This window comes from Saccoglossus kowalevskii, chromosome 17 (genome assembly GCF_978046115.1).
Source record: "Saccoglossus kowalevskii chromosome 17, keSacKowa6.1, whole genome shotgun sequence".
NCBI lineage: Eukaryota > Metazoa > Hemichordata > Enteropneusta > Harrimaniidae > Saccoglossus > Saccoglossus kowalevskii.
The window spans coordinates 16660723-16678347 of record NC_140657.1 but is presented as its reverse complement, the minus strand read 5'-3'; the positions used below and the strand labels follow the sequence as shown (position 1 = coordinate 16678347).

At 37.8% G+C, this 17625-nt stretch overlaps 1 protein-coding gene across 1 annotated transcript in view; it reads right to left on the bottom strand.

Moving 5' to 3' along the window:
• LOC100368629 (low-density lipoprotein receptor-related protein 2-like) overlaps positions 1-17625 on the bottom strand; it is a 69118-nt gene that overhangs the window by 8904 nt on the left and 42589 nt on the right. The window contains exons 37-44 of the mRNA XM_085491904.1: positions 12715-12831; positions 12170-12289; positions 10227-10358; positions 7641-7790; positions 6921-7037; positions 5326-5454; positions 4650-4813; positions 3548-3777 (exon numbers count right to left, since the gene is read on the bottom strand). Coding sequence (XP_085348030.1) covers positions 3548-3777; positions 4650-4813; positions 5326-5454; positions 6921-7037; positions 7641-7790; positions 10227-10358; positions 12170-12289; positions 12715-12831 — 1159 coding nt within the window. The remainder of the gene's footprint in view (positions 1-3547; positions 3778-4649; positions 4814-5325; positions 5455-6920; positions 7038-7640; positions 7791-10226; positions 10359-12169; positions 12290-12714; positions 12832-17625) is intronic.

Below are 17625 nucleotides of genomic sequence, written 5' to 3'. Positions count from 1 at the left end.
TCACCCAGTGAATGGGTTGTACTTACCCTACACTATGACACACAACAATAGCCCTTAGATCACCCAGTGGATGGGTTGTACTCACCCTACACTAGGACACACAGCAATAGCCCTTGGATCACCCAGTGGATGGGTTGTACTCACCCTACACTAGGACACACAGCAATAGCCCTTGGATCACCCAGTGGATGGGTTGTACTCACCCTACACTAGGACACACAGCAATAGCCCTTGGATCACCCAGTGGATGGGTTGTACTTGCCCTACACTAGGACACACAGCAATAGCCCTTGGATCACCCAGTGGATGGGTTGTACTTGCCCTACACTAGGACACACAGCAATAGCCCTTGGATCACCCAGTGGATGGGTTGTACTCACCCTACACTAGGACACACAGCAATAGCCCTTGGATCACCCAGTGGATGGGTTGTACTCACCCTACACTAGGACACACAGCAATAGCCCTTGGATCACCCAGTGGATGGGTTGTACTTGCCCTACACTAGGACACACAGCAATAGCCCTTGGATCACCCAGTGGATGGGTTGTACTCACCCTACACTAGGACACACAGCAATAGCCCTTGGATCACCCAGTGGATGGGTTGTACTTGCCCTACACTAGGACACACAGCAATAGCCCTTGGATCACCCAGTGGATGGGTTGTACTTGCCCTACACTAGGACACACAGCAATAGCCCTTGGATCACCCAGTGGATGGGTTGTACTTGCCCTACACTAGGACACACAGCAATAGCCCTTGGATCACCCAGTGGATGGGTTGTACTTGCCCTACACTAGGACACACAGCAATAGCCCTTGGATCACCCAGTGGATGGGTTGTACTTGCCCTACACTAGGACACACAGCAATAGCCCTTGGATCACCCAGTGGATGGGTTGTACTCACCCTACACTAGGACACACAGCAATAGCCCTTGGATCACCCAGTGGATGGGTTGTACTCACCCTACACTAGGACACACAGCAATAGCCCTTGGATCACCCAGTGGATGGGTTGTACTTGCCCTACACTAGGACACACAGCAATAGCCCTTGGATCACCCAGTGGATGGGTTGTACTCACCCTACACTAGGACACACAGCAATAGCCCTTGGATCACCCAGTGGATGGGTTGTACTCACCCTACACTAGGACACACAGCAATAGCCCTTGGATCACCCAGTGGATGGGTTGTACTCACCCTACACTAGGACACACAGCAATAGCCCTTGGATCACCCAGTGGATTGGTTGTACTCACCCTACACTAGGACACACAGCAATAGCCCTTGGATCACCCAGTGGATGGGTTGTACTTACCCTACACTAGGACACACAGCAATAGCCCTTGGCTCACCAAGTGGATGGGTTGTACTCACCCTACACTAGGACACACAGCAATAGCCCTTGGATCACCCAGTGGATGGGTTGTACTCACCCTACACTAGGACACACAGCAATAGCCCTTGGATCACCCAGTGGATGGGTTGTACTTGCCCTACACTAGGACACACAGCAATAGCCCTTGGATCACCCAGTGGGTGGGTTGTACTTGCCCTACACTAGGACACACAGCAATAGCCCTTGGATCACCAAGTGGATGGGTTGTACTCACCCTACACTAGGACACACAGCAATAGCCCTTGGATCACCCAGTGGATTGGTTGTACTCACCCTACACTAGGACACACAGCAATAGCCCTTGGATCACCCAGTGGATGGGTTGTACTTACCCTACACTAGGACACACAGCAATAGCCCTTGGATCACCCAGTGGATTGGTTGTACTCACCCTACACTAGGACACAGCAATAGCCCTTGGATCACCCAGTGGATGGGTTGTACTCACCCTACACTAGGACACACAGCAATAGCCCTTGGATCACCCAGTGGATTGGTTGTACTCACCCTACACTAGGACACAGCAATAGCCCTTGGATCACCCAGTGGATGGGTTGTACTCACCCTACACTAGGACACACAGCAATAGCCCTTGGATCACCCAGTGGATGGGTTGTACTCACCCTACACTAGGACACACAGCAATAGCCCTTGGATCACCCAGTGGATTGGTTGTACTCACCCTACACTAGGACACAGCAATAGCCCTTGGATCACCCAGTGGATTGGTTGTACTCACCCTACACTAGGACACACAGCAATAGCCCTTGGATCACCCAGTGGATTGGTTGTACTCACCCTACACTAGGACACAGCAATAGCCCTTGGATCACCCAGTGGATGGGTTGTACTCACCCTACACTAGGACACACAGCAATAGCCCTTGGATCACCCAGTGGATTGGTTGTACTCGCCCTACACTAGGACACAGCAATAGCCCTTGGATCACCCAGTGGATGGGTTGTACTCACCCTACACTAGGACACACAGCAATGACCCATTGCTCACCCAGTGGATGGGTTGTACTTGCCCTACACTAGGACACACAGCAATAGCCCTTAGATCACCCAGTGGATGGGTTGTACTCACCCTACACTAGGACACACAGCAATAGCCCTTGGATCACCCAGTGGATGGGTTGTACTCACCCTACACTAGGACACACAGCAATGACCCATTGCTCACCCAGTGGATGGGTTGTACTCACCCTACACTAGGACACACAGCAATAGCCCTTGGATCACCCAGTGAATGGGTTGTACTTGCCCTACACTAGGACACAGAGCAATAAGCCCTTAGATCACCCAGTGGATGGGTTGTACTCACCCTACACTAGGACACAGCAATAGCCCTTGGATCACCCAGTGGATGGGTTGTACTCACCCTACACTAGGACACACAGCAATAGCCCTTGGATCACCCAGTGGATTGGTTGTACTCACCCTACACTAGGACACAGCAATAGCCCTTGGATCACCCAGTGGATGGGTTGTACTCACCCTACACTAGGACACACAGCAATAGCCCTTGGATCACCCAGTGGATGGGTTGTACTCACCCTACACTAGGACACACAGCAATAGCCCTTGGATCACCCAGTGGATGGGTTGTACTCACCCTACACTAGGACACAGCAATAGCCCTTGGATCACCAAGTGGATGGGTTGTACTCACCCTACACTAGGACACAGCAATAGCCCTTGGATCACCCAGTGGATGGGTTGTACTCACCCTACACTAGGACACACAGCAATAGCCCTTGGATCACCCAGTGGATTGGTTGTACTCACCCTACACTAGGACACAGCAATAGCCCTTGGATCACCCAGTGGATGGGTTGTACTCACCCTACACTAGGACACACAGCAATAGCCCTTGGATCACCCAGTGGATGGGTTGTACTCACCCTACACTAGGACACACAGCAATAGCCCTTGGCTCACCCAGTGGATGGGTTGTACTCACCCTACACTAGGACACACAGCAATAGCCCTTGGATCACCCAGTGGATGGGTTGTACTTACCCCACACTAGGACACACAGCAACAGCCCTTGGATCACCCAGTGGATGGGTTGTACTTACCCCACACTAGGACACACAGCAATAGCCCTTGGATCACCCAGTGGATGGGTTGTACTTACCCTACACTAGGACACACAGCAATAGCCCTTGGATCACCCAGCTTTAAATCAATCAACACTGCATGATGTGTGGTATGTAATGCACACACAGAGATTCTCTTCAAACCAGCATCTGTCCAGTATAAATTACGACCAATCCAATCCACTGAGAGACCTTCTGGTGACTCAATCTCTTTTTGTACAAATATTTCTATATTGGCTGTAGCTTTGCTTATCATGTGTATACTCCCCTGTAAAAGCAACGACAGTAAGTAAATGAAACTGTGACAGGTATGTAGCACGAGAAGTCAATGGCAGGATATGGGTCTATTCTTGGTTTTGCCTAAATTGCTTTATAATGAAATGAAATGTTTTCAGTGAAACATTCATATATTCATTCATATATTCATTCATTTTTTTTTTTTAATTTACAACATTTAACTTTATTGTATCACGAACAATATCTCCATTAAGGATACATTTATCAATAAAGATTGTATTATTGCTGAATATAGTAATAATAACAATCAGTTAATAATAAGCATTAATTTTATTTTTATGAGGGTGATGTTTTTAAATGGTGACCATTTCTTTAGAATAATGCATGATAGTGCTAGAGGATGCAACATAATTGTTGGATCCAAATTTAAATTTGATTTGCCATCGGTGGCTGGTGGGGGTTAACATTACCTATTTTTCAATGATGAATACAAGACTGACTACACTAATATTAAGTCAACCCCTGCTATGTAGACCTTCATCCACTGCAGACTAGAATCCATCGCTATTGACTATTATTATACATCGGTCATCATAACACCCTAAGTTACAGCATGCCGTAATTTTGTGGTATTGCACTGGGCATTTTCATTCTACCATTTGGAAATGCGAATTGTAAATATGGAACGATTACGTGCATAAGCGTCCTCTAATAATAAAAACAAACATGGCTGCCTGGAGGGTTTGACCGGACTCCACACAAAGAAGTTTGTATTTCAGCATTCCCATGATGTATAATAAAGTTATTACTCAGACAATACATGCTCACATTGACCTCTGCTGCGTGTCAATCAATACTGTACTGTCTTCACTTCACTCGTAATAACCTCATATTAACACTAACCTTTTGCAAATGTGTCCAGTAGACGTCTTGTGTTAGAGAATCAAAGTCAACATCACAGACATAACCATCACTAATTGATTTTAAAGGTGCATAATTGTGTAATGTGCCGAGAGTCTGCATACGTAGTTCTTTTTCTATGGCAAATATCAATCTGGCTTCATCCCCTGTCAAAAATAATTACAGCACTTTGTCAACTGTTTTATATAATAGGCGACTGGTACAATAGCTCATTGTTTACAATGGTTATAAGAATTATTCAGACACTCAGTTGGCAAGGTGGCCTGCATGTTTGCAAAACACTAGGGGTTTGCTTTGTTCTAAGACTTCACAGCGCCGCTTGACAGATGACATGCTGTGTGAGATTCACCAATTCATGGGATGATGATCCACATGATTATTTGCTAATCTAGTGCATTCTCATTTCTTGTTTATCTGCATTGTATGTAATTTGAGAAAAATTAATAACCTGTTCAAATATACCGGGCCATGCAAAGTCGGCGAATGCAAAGTCGGCGAATGCAAAGTCGGCGAATGCAAAGTCGGCGCACGCACTGTAATTGCACGCACTGTAATTGCACGCAATATCAGCGCACGCACTGTAAGTGCACGCAATATCAGCGCACGCAAAGTCAGCGCACGCAAAGTCAGGAGCATTGGGCAATGCAAAGTATAATACCTTGTGCTTTACATCCACGTTCATCAGCATGTAGACGATATCCTGCCTCACAGCTACATGTGTAACTACCTTTAATATTATCACAATTATGACTGCAAACTGGTGGATAAACTAAACACTCATTCACATCTACAGAGACAAATGTACATTTTAGTGAAATTATATTCAATTTACAATTACACCAGCCAGATGTGTGGGTAAAATGAATGTTGAGAATGATGTAGTGAATAATTCCAAAAGTCTGACAAACCAAACCATGTTTTTATTATAATAAACAGATTTAATTAGTGTGTGCACTTTAAATAATACAATTTTTGAATATAAACAAATATAAACAAATTTATACATTTTGGATCATTTAAAACAGATTAATTACTGTTAGAAAGAACTCATTAAAATAAATTGATTTTGATACAGAAACTTCAAGATAGTCACCACCACCCCTCCCAACAAAAAAAATAAAATAATTTAAAAGGATTTAACCTTTTCAGACAGATATTTTGACCTTGCCCTTAAATAAATAGAAGTCAATATTACAAATAAAGAAAATGTACATTTTTTAAGATTAAAGATTTGTGCATAAAAAAAATCACACAAGGTAGAAGCCTACTTACAATTTTTGACAAAATTGGTCATAAATCGCATTAGTTTATTCTGTACAATCATGAAGCTATTGTCCCATGGTACAATGAAATAGCATTATTTTGTGTGTTACAGTTAAGCTTTTTGAAAAACATGTCCTAATATTTCTTGAAAATCGTTATTTTTAGGTTAGATTTTGAGATATGGCATAATATATTTGCCATAGGCACCTATGGTAAAAGCATTATAATACTGCCAAAATGGCCACTTTCCACTAAAATACAACCATCAATTTCTCAAAAAAAAAAAGGCTGGTGACCCCCAGATTTTTTTAAGTCAATATTCTTATATTGCCTTAGAGTACAGTTTATTGTAAAAAAAAAGTTCTGGGTATTTTCAATTATGAGTATGCTTCTACCTTAAGGCACATCAATTTTATTCATCTCCACTTTAAATCAATTTCTGGAGACAAGTGATGGCTTCTCTTTGAATTGTTACCGGTATATTGAAAAGAACATCTTTTTTATGGTGAAATTTTGGACATACAAAAAGAAAGTTCATTGCATTTTCTACTTGTATTTTACCATTGTCGTTTTTTCTATTAAATGCAAACTGTTCCTCTTACAAGCGTGTGGCGTGTTTATACAAAGTGTGATTTTGGCTTGCTAAAATCGATTTTGTAAAACACCCCGAGCTTGGAGCCGAATCCGTCTTGCCTTCAGCCTATCACAGCTCGTTCATTTTGACCTATCACAGCTTTGTTTTTTGCGGACCAATCAACGTCTTTTTGCACACATCCCGTAGGCAATGATAAGCATTTTGCAATGTACAGTTCCCGCTGAGTCGATCAATCTTTCAATGAGCTAAAAATTATGTTACTCCCACATCATTATTCCACTGGAAGAATGTTGGATTTGTTGCATTTATAGTCTGATCATGTTGCACTATAAGCAAGTTTTATAAATCTAGGATTCAAAAAACGGTTTCTAAAATCAGTATTTGTTGATACGTACCATCACAACTTTTATCATTTTCCCCCAATTCTAAGCCATTGGGACAACCACATAGAGGACCTCTTGGCGTAGGGATACAAAGATGTGAACAGCCTCCGTTGAATACACAGGAAGAATCTATTAAAGTGTAAACAGAAAATATAGGGACGTTAATTGTCAATCATTGAACCATCGAGTTACAAGACACCATTTGCACTGTAACTTGACTTGCCATATGAACCAGATTGGTTCAAGTCTGGCTTCTATTAATTGCAAGGTTTAACTCGGAGATACCGGTAGGACCAATCTGAAAATGGCTCAACTGTGTGAATGCATCAGACCAAAATCATGCCCTTTATCGCCATCATCAAATGACATTTAATCAATGACATAATTTTGAATATCTGGCTTGACGAAGATGTACACGCACTGATAACAATTTGGTAGGAAGAAGAAATATTGCAAAATTAAGGAAATAGAAAACTGGTGTCTAAAATTAAACTTTGTGAACAAGAAACCCAAACTGTTTAAAGATAAAAATAAAAGAAGAGGTCAAGGTGCTACAAGTGTCTATTCTATGAAGAGCTGAAGAGTTAATACAGTACATGAAAATGAAAACAGTTTTCTGATTATTGTTTTTGCTATAAAAGCAATTAAACTATCATGTAGTAAAATCAACGGTGGACTGAATGATTGTTAAATGCATGAGAAATTGGTGTAGAAAATAAAATTGTATATTACCACACTGATGTCCTTCATCTGAGCTATCATCACATTCATCAATGCCATTACAGAGAAGATTTCTTGCAATGCAGTTACCGATAGCACATTGGTACTGATCAGCTGTGCAGTCTTCAACAACCAGAAAATTGGGAAGGGATGTGGCAACATCTGACAATCCAAAAATATACATTTCATCACAGATTATGTATGGCAGCTGGTCAATCTGATTAAAATCCGATGTAGGTATGAGGCTCCTATTTTTATTTATTTTTTTAATGACCCATTATATACTATTTATTTGTATTTTAGTTTGAATATGTTGATTTTTTGTTTTTTCTTGCAGTTAATCGGTTCTTAGAAAATCGTGTCCCAGTCGCCTGTAACTAAGAACTGATTAATGGCAAGAAAAAACAAAAAATCAACATATTTAAACTAAAATACAAATAAATATTATATAATGGATCATTAAAAAAAAAAAAATTAAAAAAAATTGGAGCCTCGTACCTACATCGGATTTTAATCAGATTGGGAAACTGGTGTGATATGTGATAAAAATCCCAATTTAAAGTTACACAAATCGCGAGACAAACGTTCAGAAATACTAATGCGAGTGAACTCAAAGTTAGTTTCCGACTGTTTTTTACTCAAGTCTTTGAAGCCACAAATTAAGCTTCTCTGTTATCACATTTTTCAGTTTGTTTTTTCATTATGTAAACAACGTTGCTCATTTCTGCAACATACAATAATATTGAACCTTTCTGCATTTTCATCAGGTTGTGCCATTGGTTTGAAATTACTTCTCAACAAATGCAATTAAATTGAATCATCATCGCATATTTCACAATAAAATGTATGTGGATATATTTTAAACAAAAAATACTTCATTTGATGCAACAAAATGACAGTCAGAATCTCTTTTTATGACTCGTGTCACTGCATTAATTAAAATAAACGTTTCAAGTGATGTAAGTGTAAAAACTGTTAATGAACTCATTAAATAACTTGGTACATCTTCATATCATCAAGGAAAACAACGGCTGCCAGTCGGCCATATTGGATATAATTTTAGCACAACGTACATCACCCTGTATCCTCAGGCGGAGCTACGTCACAAGACGTTCCACGTTGCTAAGACGCGCACCACTGTGCCATGTATTTCTATGGGCTTTCTGGACGTGCTGTTGAGGAACGCCAGTCGAGCCGGTGAAAATTCGAGAAAACAAGTCATTGTCAATGACACGTCCCCGTTCCGTTCATATTTGAGTGACATATACATTCAAAGCAGATCATGACCGAAATGCACCTGCATATGTACAACACATTGTGCTAAATCTGAACAAAATCCATCCATGCATGACTGAGATCCAGTTCTGGAATTGTGAAAATACGTGATTTTGATGCATTTTCGGCCTTAAAATGGCCATCATTCCACTATTGTTAAGCAGATCATGAAACAAATGCACATATCTATTTGTGACATGATGTACCATGTGTGTGTGAAGTTTGAACTTGATCAATCCAGACATGTCTTGGATACGGATCCAGAACTGAATTCTTTAAAACAAAATGGCCGCCAGTCGGCCATTTCGAACTTGATCTGAAAAAAAAATGACGTGCATCAAGGTCCTATTATGTTTAATGTATGTACCAAATTTGAATGAAATCCGTCCATGCATAACTGAGATCCGGGTCCGGAATGGTGAAAATGTGCGATTTCAATGCATTTACGGCCTTAAAGCGGCCGCCATTTGGCTATCGTTAATGAGATCATGAAACAAATGCACATACATATTTGTGACATGATGTACCTTGTGTGTGTGAAGTTTGAACTCGATCAATCCAAGCTTGTCTCAGATACGGATCCAGAACTGAATTCTTTAAAACAAAATGGCCACCAGTCGGCCATTTCGAACCCGATCCAAAAAAAAAAAAAATGACGTGCATCAAGGTCCTATTATGTTTAATGTATGTACCAAATTTGAACAAAATCCGTCCATGCATAACTGAGATCCGGGTCCGGAATGGTTAAAATGTGAGATTTTGATGCATTTTCGGCCTTAAAATGGCCGCTATTCGGCTATCGTTAATCAGATCATGAAAAAAATGCATGTGCTTATGTTCCATATAATGTGTGATGTATGAGTGAAGTTTGAACATAATCGGTCCATGCATGTTCGAGATACAGGTGATCACGGACGCACGGACGGACGGACGCACACAGGGCAAAACATAAGTCCCCGTTTTCGGACTGCGTCCGAACGGGGACTAACAACACAAACTCAACTTTGAAGTAATCGTGAACAACCAAATTCATATATGTTTACACACGTAGGGCTAATCTTGTTACACTGTTCAAGGGAGTCTCAACAATTACCATCCCAAAGTAGTGTTTCCTTAGAGCTTTCGGTCCGATGTCCGCCCCCGAGGATTGGACTGTTGTGTTTCAACAAAACAGGGACGTTGGCTTTTAGTTTTTGATAGAATGGTATCAGAAGTAGACTGTACAGAAATATTTCGTGGATGGTGTCAAAAGTTGACAATGTCCCTCAGGGCTTAACTTACAAGTGATGGTGACTATTAAAATTAACGGACTGCATAGCTTACCTGCAGTTGTACAGTTAACTTTTTCATCAGAACTATCATGGCAATCAGGTACACCATCACAATGCCACTGCTTGGGAATACATGCCAGTGTATCAGCACACATTACTTCATCTTCTGCACACAGTTTTAATTCTGAAATAAATATTGATCATACCTATGACATCAAACCAACAAAGATATGCAACCACTAAACCATGATTTGCAATCCTATTGAGGTAGCGTTCCTATTATTTGCATACTTGTTTTCATTTTCTAATTGTGACTAAATGACAACAACAACCCCAGGAAAGTATATATTTTTGGAATCGCCAGACTTCAAGCTTTTCAAGCCTGTATCTGCATTCTGTAACGTGTTACTCAATTAAAGGTAAAAAATTACTTTTTCTGCAAAAAAAAAAATTACACATTTATATGCTGGTGATATTTGAAGATTTTTTTTTCACTTTTCCTAGTTGTTCAATAGTCTGGTAAATTGAATGTGTTTGTAAGTTTTATTCAAGTAACTAGTTTTAAAAAGTAGTGTGCTGAATTTTAATTTCAGTTTTAGTCACATTGCCCCAACTAAAACCACAACACATTGGTAAATAATTCATGAAATACTTTGTCTGGACACATTCAAGTTTCTTTCATGGTCACTGTTAATCTGACGATAATAAGTATACGTTGTTTTTAGTTTAAAACCTCGTATTTTGAAAAATATAAACTCATAGAAAATGTCAATGAAGCGACAGCAAAGATTTTTAAGATAAACACATGTATCAATTGAAGTTTATCAATAGTTTCAATGAACTCAATTAAATCAACTCAATCCTATATAGAAATGCAATTTAATTACAATTTCATTCAACTCAATTAGATGCAATCTTATATAAGAATGACGTTTAATTACAGTGTAATTAAACTATATATATAGCTACAGTATCTTACTGGCATCGCTATATTGTTTCATACATGTTCAATTTACTTCATTCAATTTTATAAATTTCTATATAAATGGCAAATTTATCCAAATAAAATATATGTACCGTAAGTATGAAATGTCAGGATGTACAGTCTCTGGTGCTCGTCATAATGCACGTAATTGCTCGCATTTAGCCGAAAGGCACATCCTCACAACAGATGTTTTGACTAACCAGTTCCAATCATGCAACACTCTTGAAACTCTCATAGCTAACTAAACTTGCAATGTTGTTATATTGGTGTTCAGAGCAATATATTGATGACAGTAAATTCAACTTTAACTCCAGTTAATATCGCCATGCATGGAATCACCATGCTCAACTTTGAGTACAAAATCATTCTCGCTCAAATTTACAGTATTATTTTGCCAATTTTTATGCATTTCTTTTTTCTTGGTAATTTTGTAACACATGGACTTAATTTCTTAGGCCAGACGTTTTTTATTCCTTGTTTCTCGAGTTTTTATAAGGCAATTTTTTTGAGGAGGGCGGAAATAAAAAAATAAAATTAATTATTTTTTTCCATTAGATTTGTGTGATTCTCAAAGAATTGTAAGTGAGATCATTGATTGGAGAGAAGAAATGAAATAAAATTTTATTCCATGTATAACCTTGTTTCTCATCTGCGCAAGACTTTGGTACTTTGATCATGATACTCCCGCAAAAATGCAATTTGGATTTGTTATGCAGCGAGCAGAAAAAAAATGAAGATAAGTTTTTTTTAGCAATTTTTTGCACTTACAAGTCAGTGGGCGCGAGAAATTATGCTGAAATAACATTTTATTTTTATTTCATTTTCGGCTCCTGTTCATTTGGCCGGTTCGCGAAACAAGGGATAATAAAAGTCTGGCCTTATACGCTACTGGTCTTGACCAACATTTTTGGGGAAAAAGACAAAAAATTATGTGGTTTTTATTTTGTGAAAGGTGACAAAAATACACTTTCACTCAAACAGTTTAGTGAATTAGATCAAATTAATCTTACCACAATGTAATTCATCTGAGGAATCTTGGCAATCCACTTCCCCATCACAATGCCAATGAGAGGGCAGACATTCACCATTTGTACAGTTAAACTCATTATCATCACATTCGGAGACGTAAACTGAAAACACAAAATTTATATAATATATACAACTCTAAACTGCTCAATGACTGGCTATAGACATACAAATATGAACTGTTACAGTAGTAATTGAGAAATCAAGGATTTACTGTTGGTGGATACATTATATAATATGGGGTTCAGGACCAGATATTAGCAGGGATGTATGGGATTAACAGAGAAGAGACTAGCTGGTATGTATAGATCTAATAGAGAAGCTTCTAGACTGGCAGGGATGTACAAGTTAAACAAAACAACTTTTTTTTCCTCTGATGGGATTTGTCTACCAATAAGATCATGCTATCTAGTGCATATACAAGACATGCACTAGATGTCGACCTGATTGGTGTTGCTGTTCATAAACATTTAATCAGAAATGACGCATTACAAAGTAATAGGATCTAGATGCAATGCATGCCACTTACCACACTTTTCTTCATCACTATTATCACCACAGTCATCATCATAATCACATCTCCATTCCTTGAATATACACATACCATTTAGACAAGTGAACATCTTCTCATTGCATGTACCTGCCACTATTGCAAACATAAAATGATTAATGTTCAGAAAGATCTGCTTTCAGTCACTTCCAACTACTCGCACTATTCGGATAAGAGTTTGATATTGTGCAAGAAATATAGATTCAGTTTGGGTTCAGCTAACATTACAGGGACAGGTATTGAACCTCCAAACAATGACTGAACCAAGTGCATAATATGGACGACATGTTTTAGTATAATAACAATTTCTGAAACGCAAAACTTGTCAAGCCACGAGGACAGATGAAAATTCTGTAATGCCACCATGATGCAATGACAATTGATAGTGATTATAGACATCTGATTGATGATGCAAAATTCAAGAATAGTGACGCTTAACACATTTATTTACAATACATAAATAACTCTAGTCATAAGGCAGGACTGGGCACAAAGCATGGTTAGTAACTAGACTAGAGAATCGCCATATGCCAAATCAGCATGATCTGATAGGTTCAAGTACAGTAAGCACTTAATGTTTGTGCAAGTTTGTGACCCTCGATCATTCTTTTACGATCAGACCCAAGCTTTTGGTGACTGGTGCTATCTGGAGTAAGAGCTATTAGTAGGTCCTTCAGTACATAGGATATAAACATGCTGTGTGATTTCCCATACACTGCTACCAGTACATGCTCTAAATTTTAAGTGATACAGAACACAACAGTGTGAAATGAATACTAGAGGTGTATGTTCATCTGTCTTCTGGTTCTTAACCTTTAAAAGGTACATGACATGATACCAAGATCCTGTTTCAATCTCGCTCTTGCATAAGCGTTCCAACTCAGAAAAATGCGAATATGCATGCCCAAGGTAACTAGGATACTTGGAGGTCCAGGTGGATCAAAAAAGCTGCACACGATATGATAGATTACGATAACTATATTTTCTGTACATTTTCGATGTATTACATTTTTTCACTATGAATGTGGCAATACATGTTTTATTGTTTTGTTACAAACCGTCTGTAGCCGTCGTTTAGTTATATTGTATTTTTATCGTACGTTCGACTTTTTGTATTTACGCCCTCTAGTGGCTATACTATTTCACGCTCCGATATACATTCTTTTTCTGGAAGATTTAGACAGAAAAGTCAGTTCATGGTTAGCGCTCGACGGAGATGGACCCAAAATCGTTTTTATCTACGTTAAGACGGATAGAAGCCGTAAAACGTGTAACTGAGGTCAGTTACTCCCTAGACAGTTACTAATGGTCTGATGTAGCTATGTACAAGTTTAGTTTGTAATTCAGTTAAGAAGTATTTGGACATCATATGATCTCCCTGATCATATAGGCAATGACAATAACCCATTTATACCATTTTCATATTTATATGAGGAAAATAACATTACGTCAGTACGAAACAATAGTGATTCATCTGTCAATAGTCATGGTAGATCTTTAATAGAAATGTGTAAAAGTACTGGTCTTGTAATATTGAATGGGCGTTTACCTGGGGATTCTAAAGGCAGTTATACCTGTTATCACTATAATGGTGCGAGCACAGTAGATTATGCAATAGCATCCCCTGATCTAATTCAAAATATTAAATATTTCAAGGTACATGACTTTACATGTACATCTGATCACTGCCAAATATCTTGTCTAATTACAGTGAATGATATTATTCGAACAGAGACAAGTGACAATAATTATTTAAACAATGAACCCAGAAGCTGGATATGGGACAAACTATCAGTATTTGAATATCAAGATAGATTAGCATCTAAAACAAGTCAGGAACAGATCAAATGCTTCTTAAATAATAGTTATGCTATGGATAAAAATGGAATAAATGAGGCAGTGAATGATTTTAACAAATTAATTGACAATTCCGCTAGTCAGGTTTTCAAAAGAAAAAGAAGCATTAATAAAAGGAAAACTGAACTAAAATATAGGAGGAAATGGTATGATAGAGAATGTGTAATTCTTAAAAAGGACCTCTCCAACACAGCACGCTTACTCAGTAAGTACCCATTTGATGCTAAAGTTAGAGAAATATTTTATGCCAAGAAAAAAAAATATAAGAAATTAGTTAGGAAAAAGAGATTACAAGAACAAAATTCATTGGCAAACTTAAAAAATGCAAATTCTCAACAGTTTTGGAAATTGATCAACCAACTTAGGGATTCAAACAAAAATAGGTCAAACCCAATTTCACCAGAAGAATGGATCAAATATTATAAACAATTAAATAACGACAATTTAAACACAAATTTACCAAATGACTTGACATCTACAATTAAATCAACAGAAAATATAGAACACATAAATAATTCATGCATACTAAACAAAGAAATAACAGATAAAGAAATACAAATAGCAATTAGTAAACTTAAACCCAGAAAGGCAGCAGGATATGATGGGTATTGCCCTGAATTAATGAAAGACAGCTCAGATTATTTAATTAAACCTCTGAAAAAATTATTTAATAATATATTACATTCTGCTATTTACCCAGATATATGGAATATCAGTATAATTTCTCATATTTATAAAAAAGGAGACAGATCTGAACCAGATAATTACAGGGGAGTCGCAGTTTCAAGTTGTATAGGCAAAACATTTTGCACAATAATAAATATTAGGCTATGCCAATTCATAGAAAGCAAGAATATCGTAAACAACAATCAGGCAGGATTCAGAAAAGGGTACCGGACAACTGATCACATTTTTGTCTTAAAAACAATAGTTCATAAATATCTGAAAGAAAACAAAAAAATTTATACTTGCTTCATCGATTTTAAAAAAGCGTTTGACAAAGTGTGGAGAGAAGGATTATTCTATAAACTGCTAAATAATGGTATTACTGGAAATATCTACAAATTAATTCAAAATATGTACCAGAATACAAAGGCATGCATTCGTTTCGGTGATAAGATATCTCCGATATTTGAAACTATCACAGGTGTAAGACAGGGATGTGTTACGAGTCCAATGCTTTTCAATCTATACGTCAATGACTTAAATAGTCCAATACAAAACAATGACAAAGATCAAGTTCAACTTAATAACATCAAAATTAGCTCACTGTTTTATGCAGATGATCTAGTTTTAATATCAGAAACAAATAAAGGTCTACAGAGATCAATCAATAATTTGGAGAAATATTGCCAAAATTGGAAACTCCAAGTGAATATGTCAAAAAGTAAAATTGTAATATTTAAAAGAGGATACTTGAGAAATACTGAAAAATTTACATATCAAGGTCAAAATATTAGTTGTGTATTTTCATACAACTACCTTGGGGTATCATTACAGTCGAATGGTAAATTCAGCGACACAAGAAATAATTTGGCAGACAAAGCCACAAAAGCTTTATATGCAATGATGACTTCTGTGCCAAAAGAAACTGACTGCAAAACAATGTTACACCTATTCAAAACATGTATAAGACCAATACTATTGTATGGATCAGATGTATGGGGCTTCGAAATTCAAGAAAATAATAAATGGGACATTACACCAATCGAGAAAACCCATCTGAAATTTAGTAAAAGAATGCTTGGATTGAATAAATTTTCATCAAATCTAGCTTGTAGAGCAGAAATAGGTGAACTACCATTACTAGTAGACCTCAAAATAAATCTTATAAAGTATTTGGCACGGATCAAAGAACTTCCAGAATGTAATTTAACAAAACAGGCATACCATGAACAGATAAACTGCAAACTCCCATGGATTATGTCAATTTACAAAGAGTTAAATAAGGAAGATAACACATTAGATATAAAGAATATCAATGACAAATTGAATGCAACAAAACAAAATATAAAGAGAATAGGAAACAATATTAAACAAAAATATATTGAATTCTGGAAGGAGACAATTATGGATAAACCTAAGTTGAGAACATATACTCAATTCAAAACAAACTACAACTTTGAAAGTTACTTAATTATACTGAATCTAAAACATAGAATTTCTGTCTCTAGATTCCGAACAAGTAATCACAGCCTAGCAATAGAAAAGGGTAGACATACCCAACCTAAAATTTCTTTGGAAAACAGGATTTGTAAACAATGTACTTTAGCAGACATAGAAGATGAAATGCATCTCCTCATCAAATGCCCAAAATATCACACACTGCGAATGGATATATTCTCAAATATACAGTTTCCTGATGAAACAAAAACTGACCAACAGAAATTTACATACTTAATGACAAATTCTAACACAAATGTAATCAAACTTGTTGGAGAATTTATACACAGCTCGTTCTTAATGAGAAACGAGAAAGATACTTAACAAAAACACTAAAATCTATCATTTATTATTTGCTATAGTTATTTTGTTATTTAATATCTTACTTTTGTTGCTATAAACTGATGGAAACACTGTATTTCTAAGGATGCAATAAATTATCTTTATTATTATTATTTGTATTGTTGAGGTGAGATCGCCTTCGTGTGTCAATGTATTTCATACTTCAAGATACTGATGGTAACGCTATGCGAGGGACGAGTAACAACGATTAGTGTCCAATTAGAAAGCTATACACGTACAAGGGTGCGCGTATATCGCCTGTGTCATGTCAGAAGGTCGTAGCATCAGTCTCGCTATATCTACGAGATGAGACTTGAATGGGATCTTGGCATGATGTCACCATACAGTACTACGGTATGCACGTTGCAAACCCCAAGTAATGTACCTCTGTCCATATATATTATGTATGGTGACAAAGTCAACCTGAAAGACAACTAAGGTACTGCACCTTATGCATCCAGAGAATGATCTACTGTGCTCTGGCACTAATGCCCTTATTTGGTCATTAATTGATAACATCACTTTGTA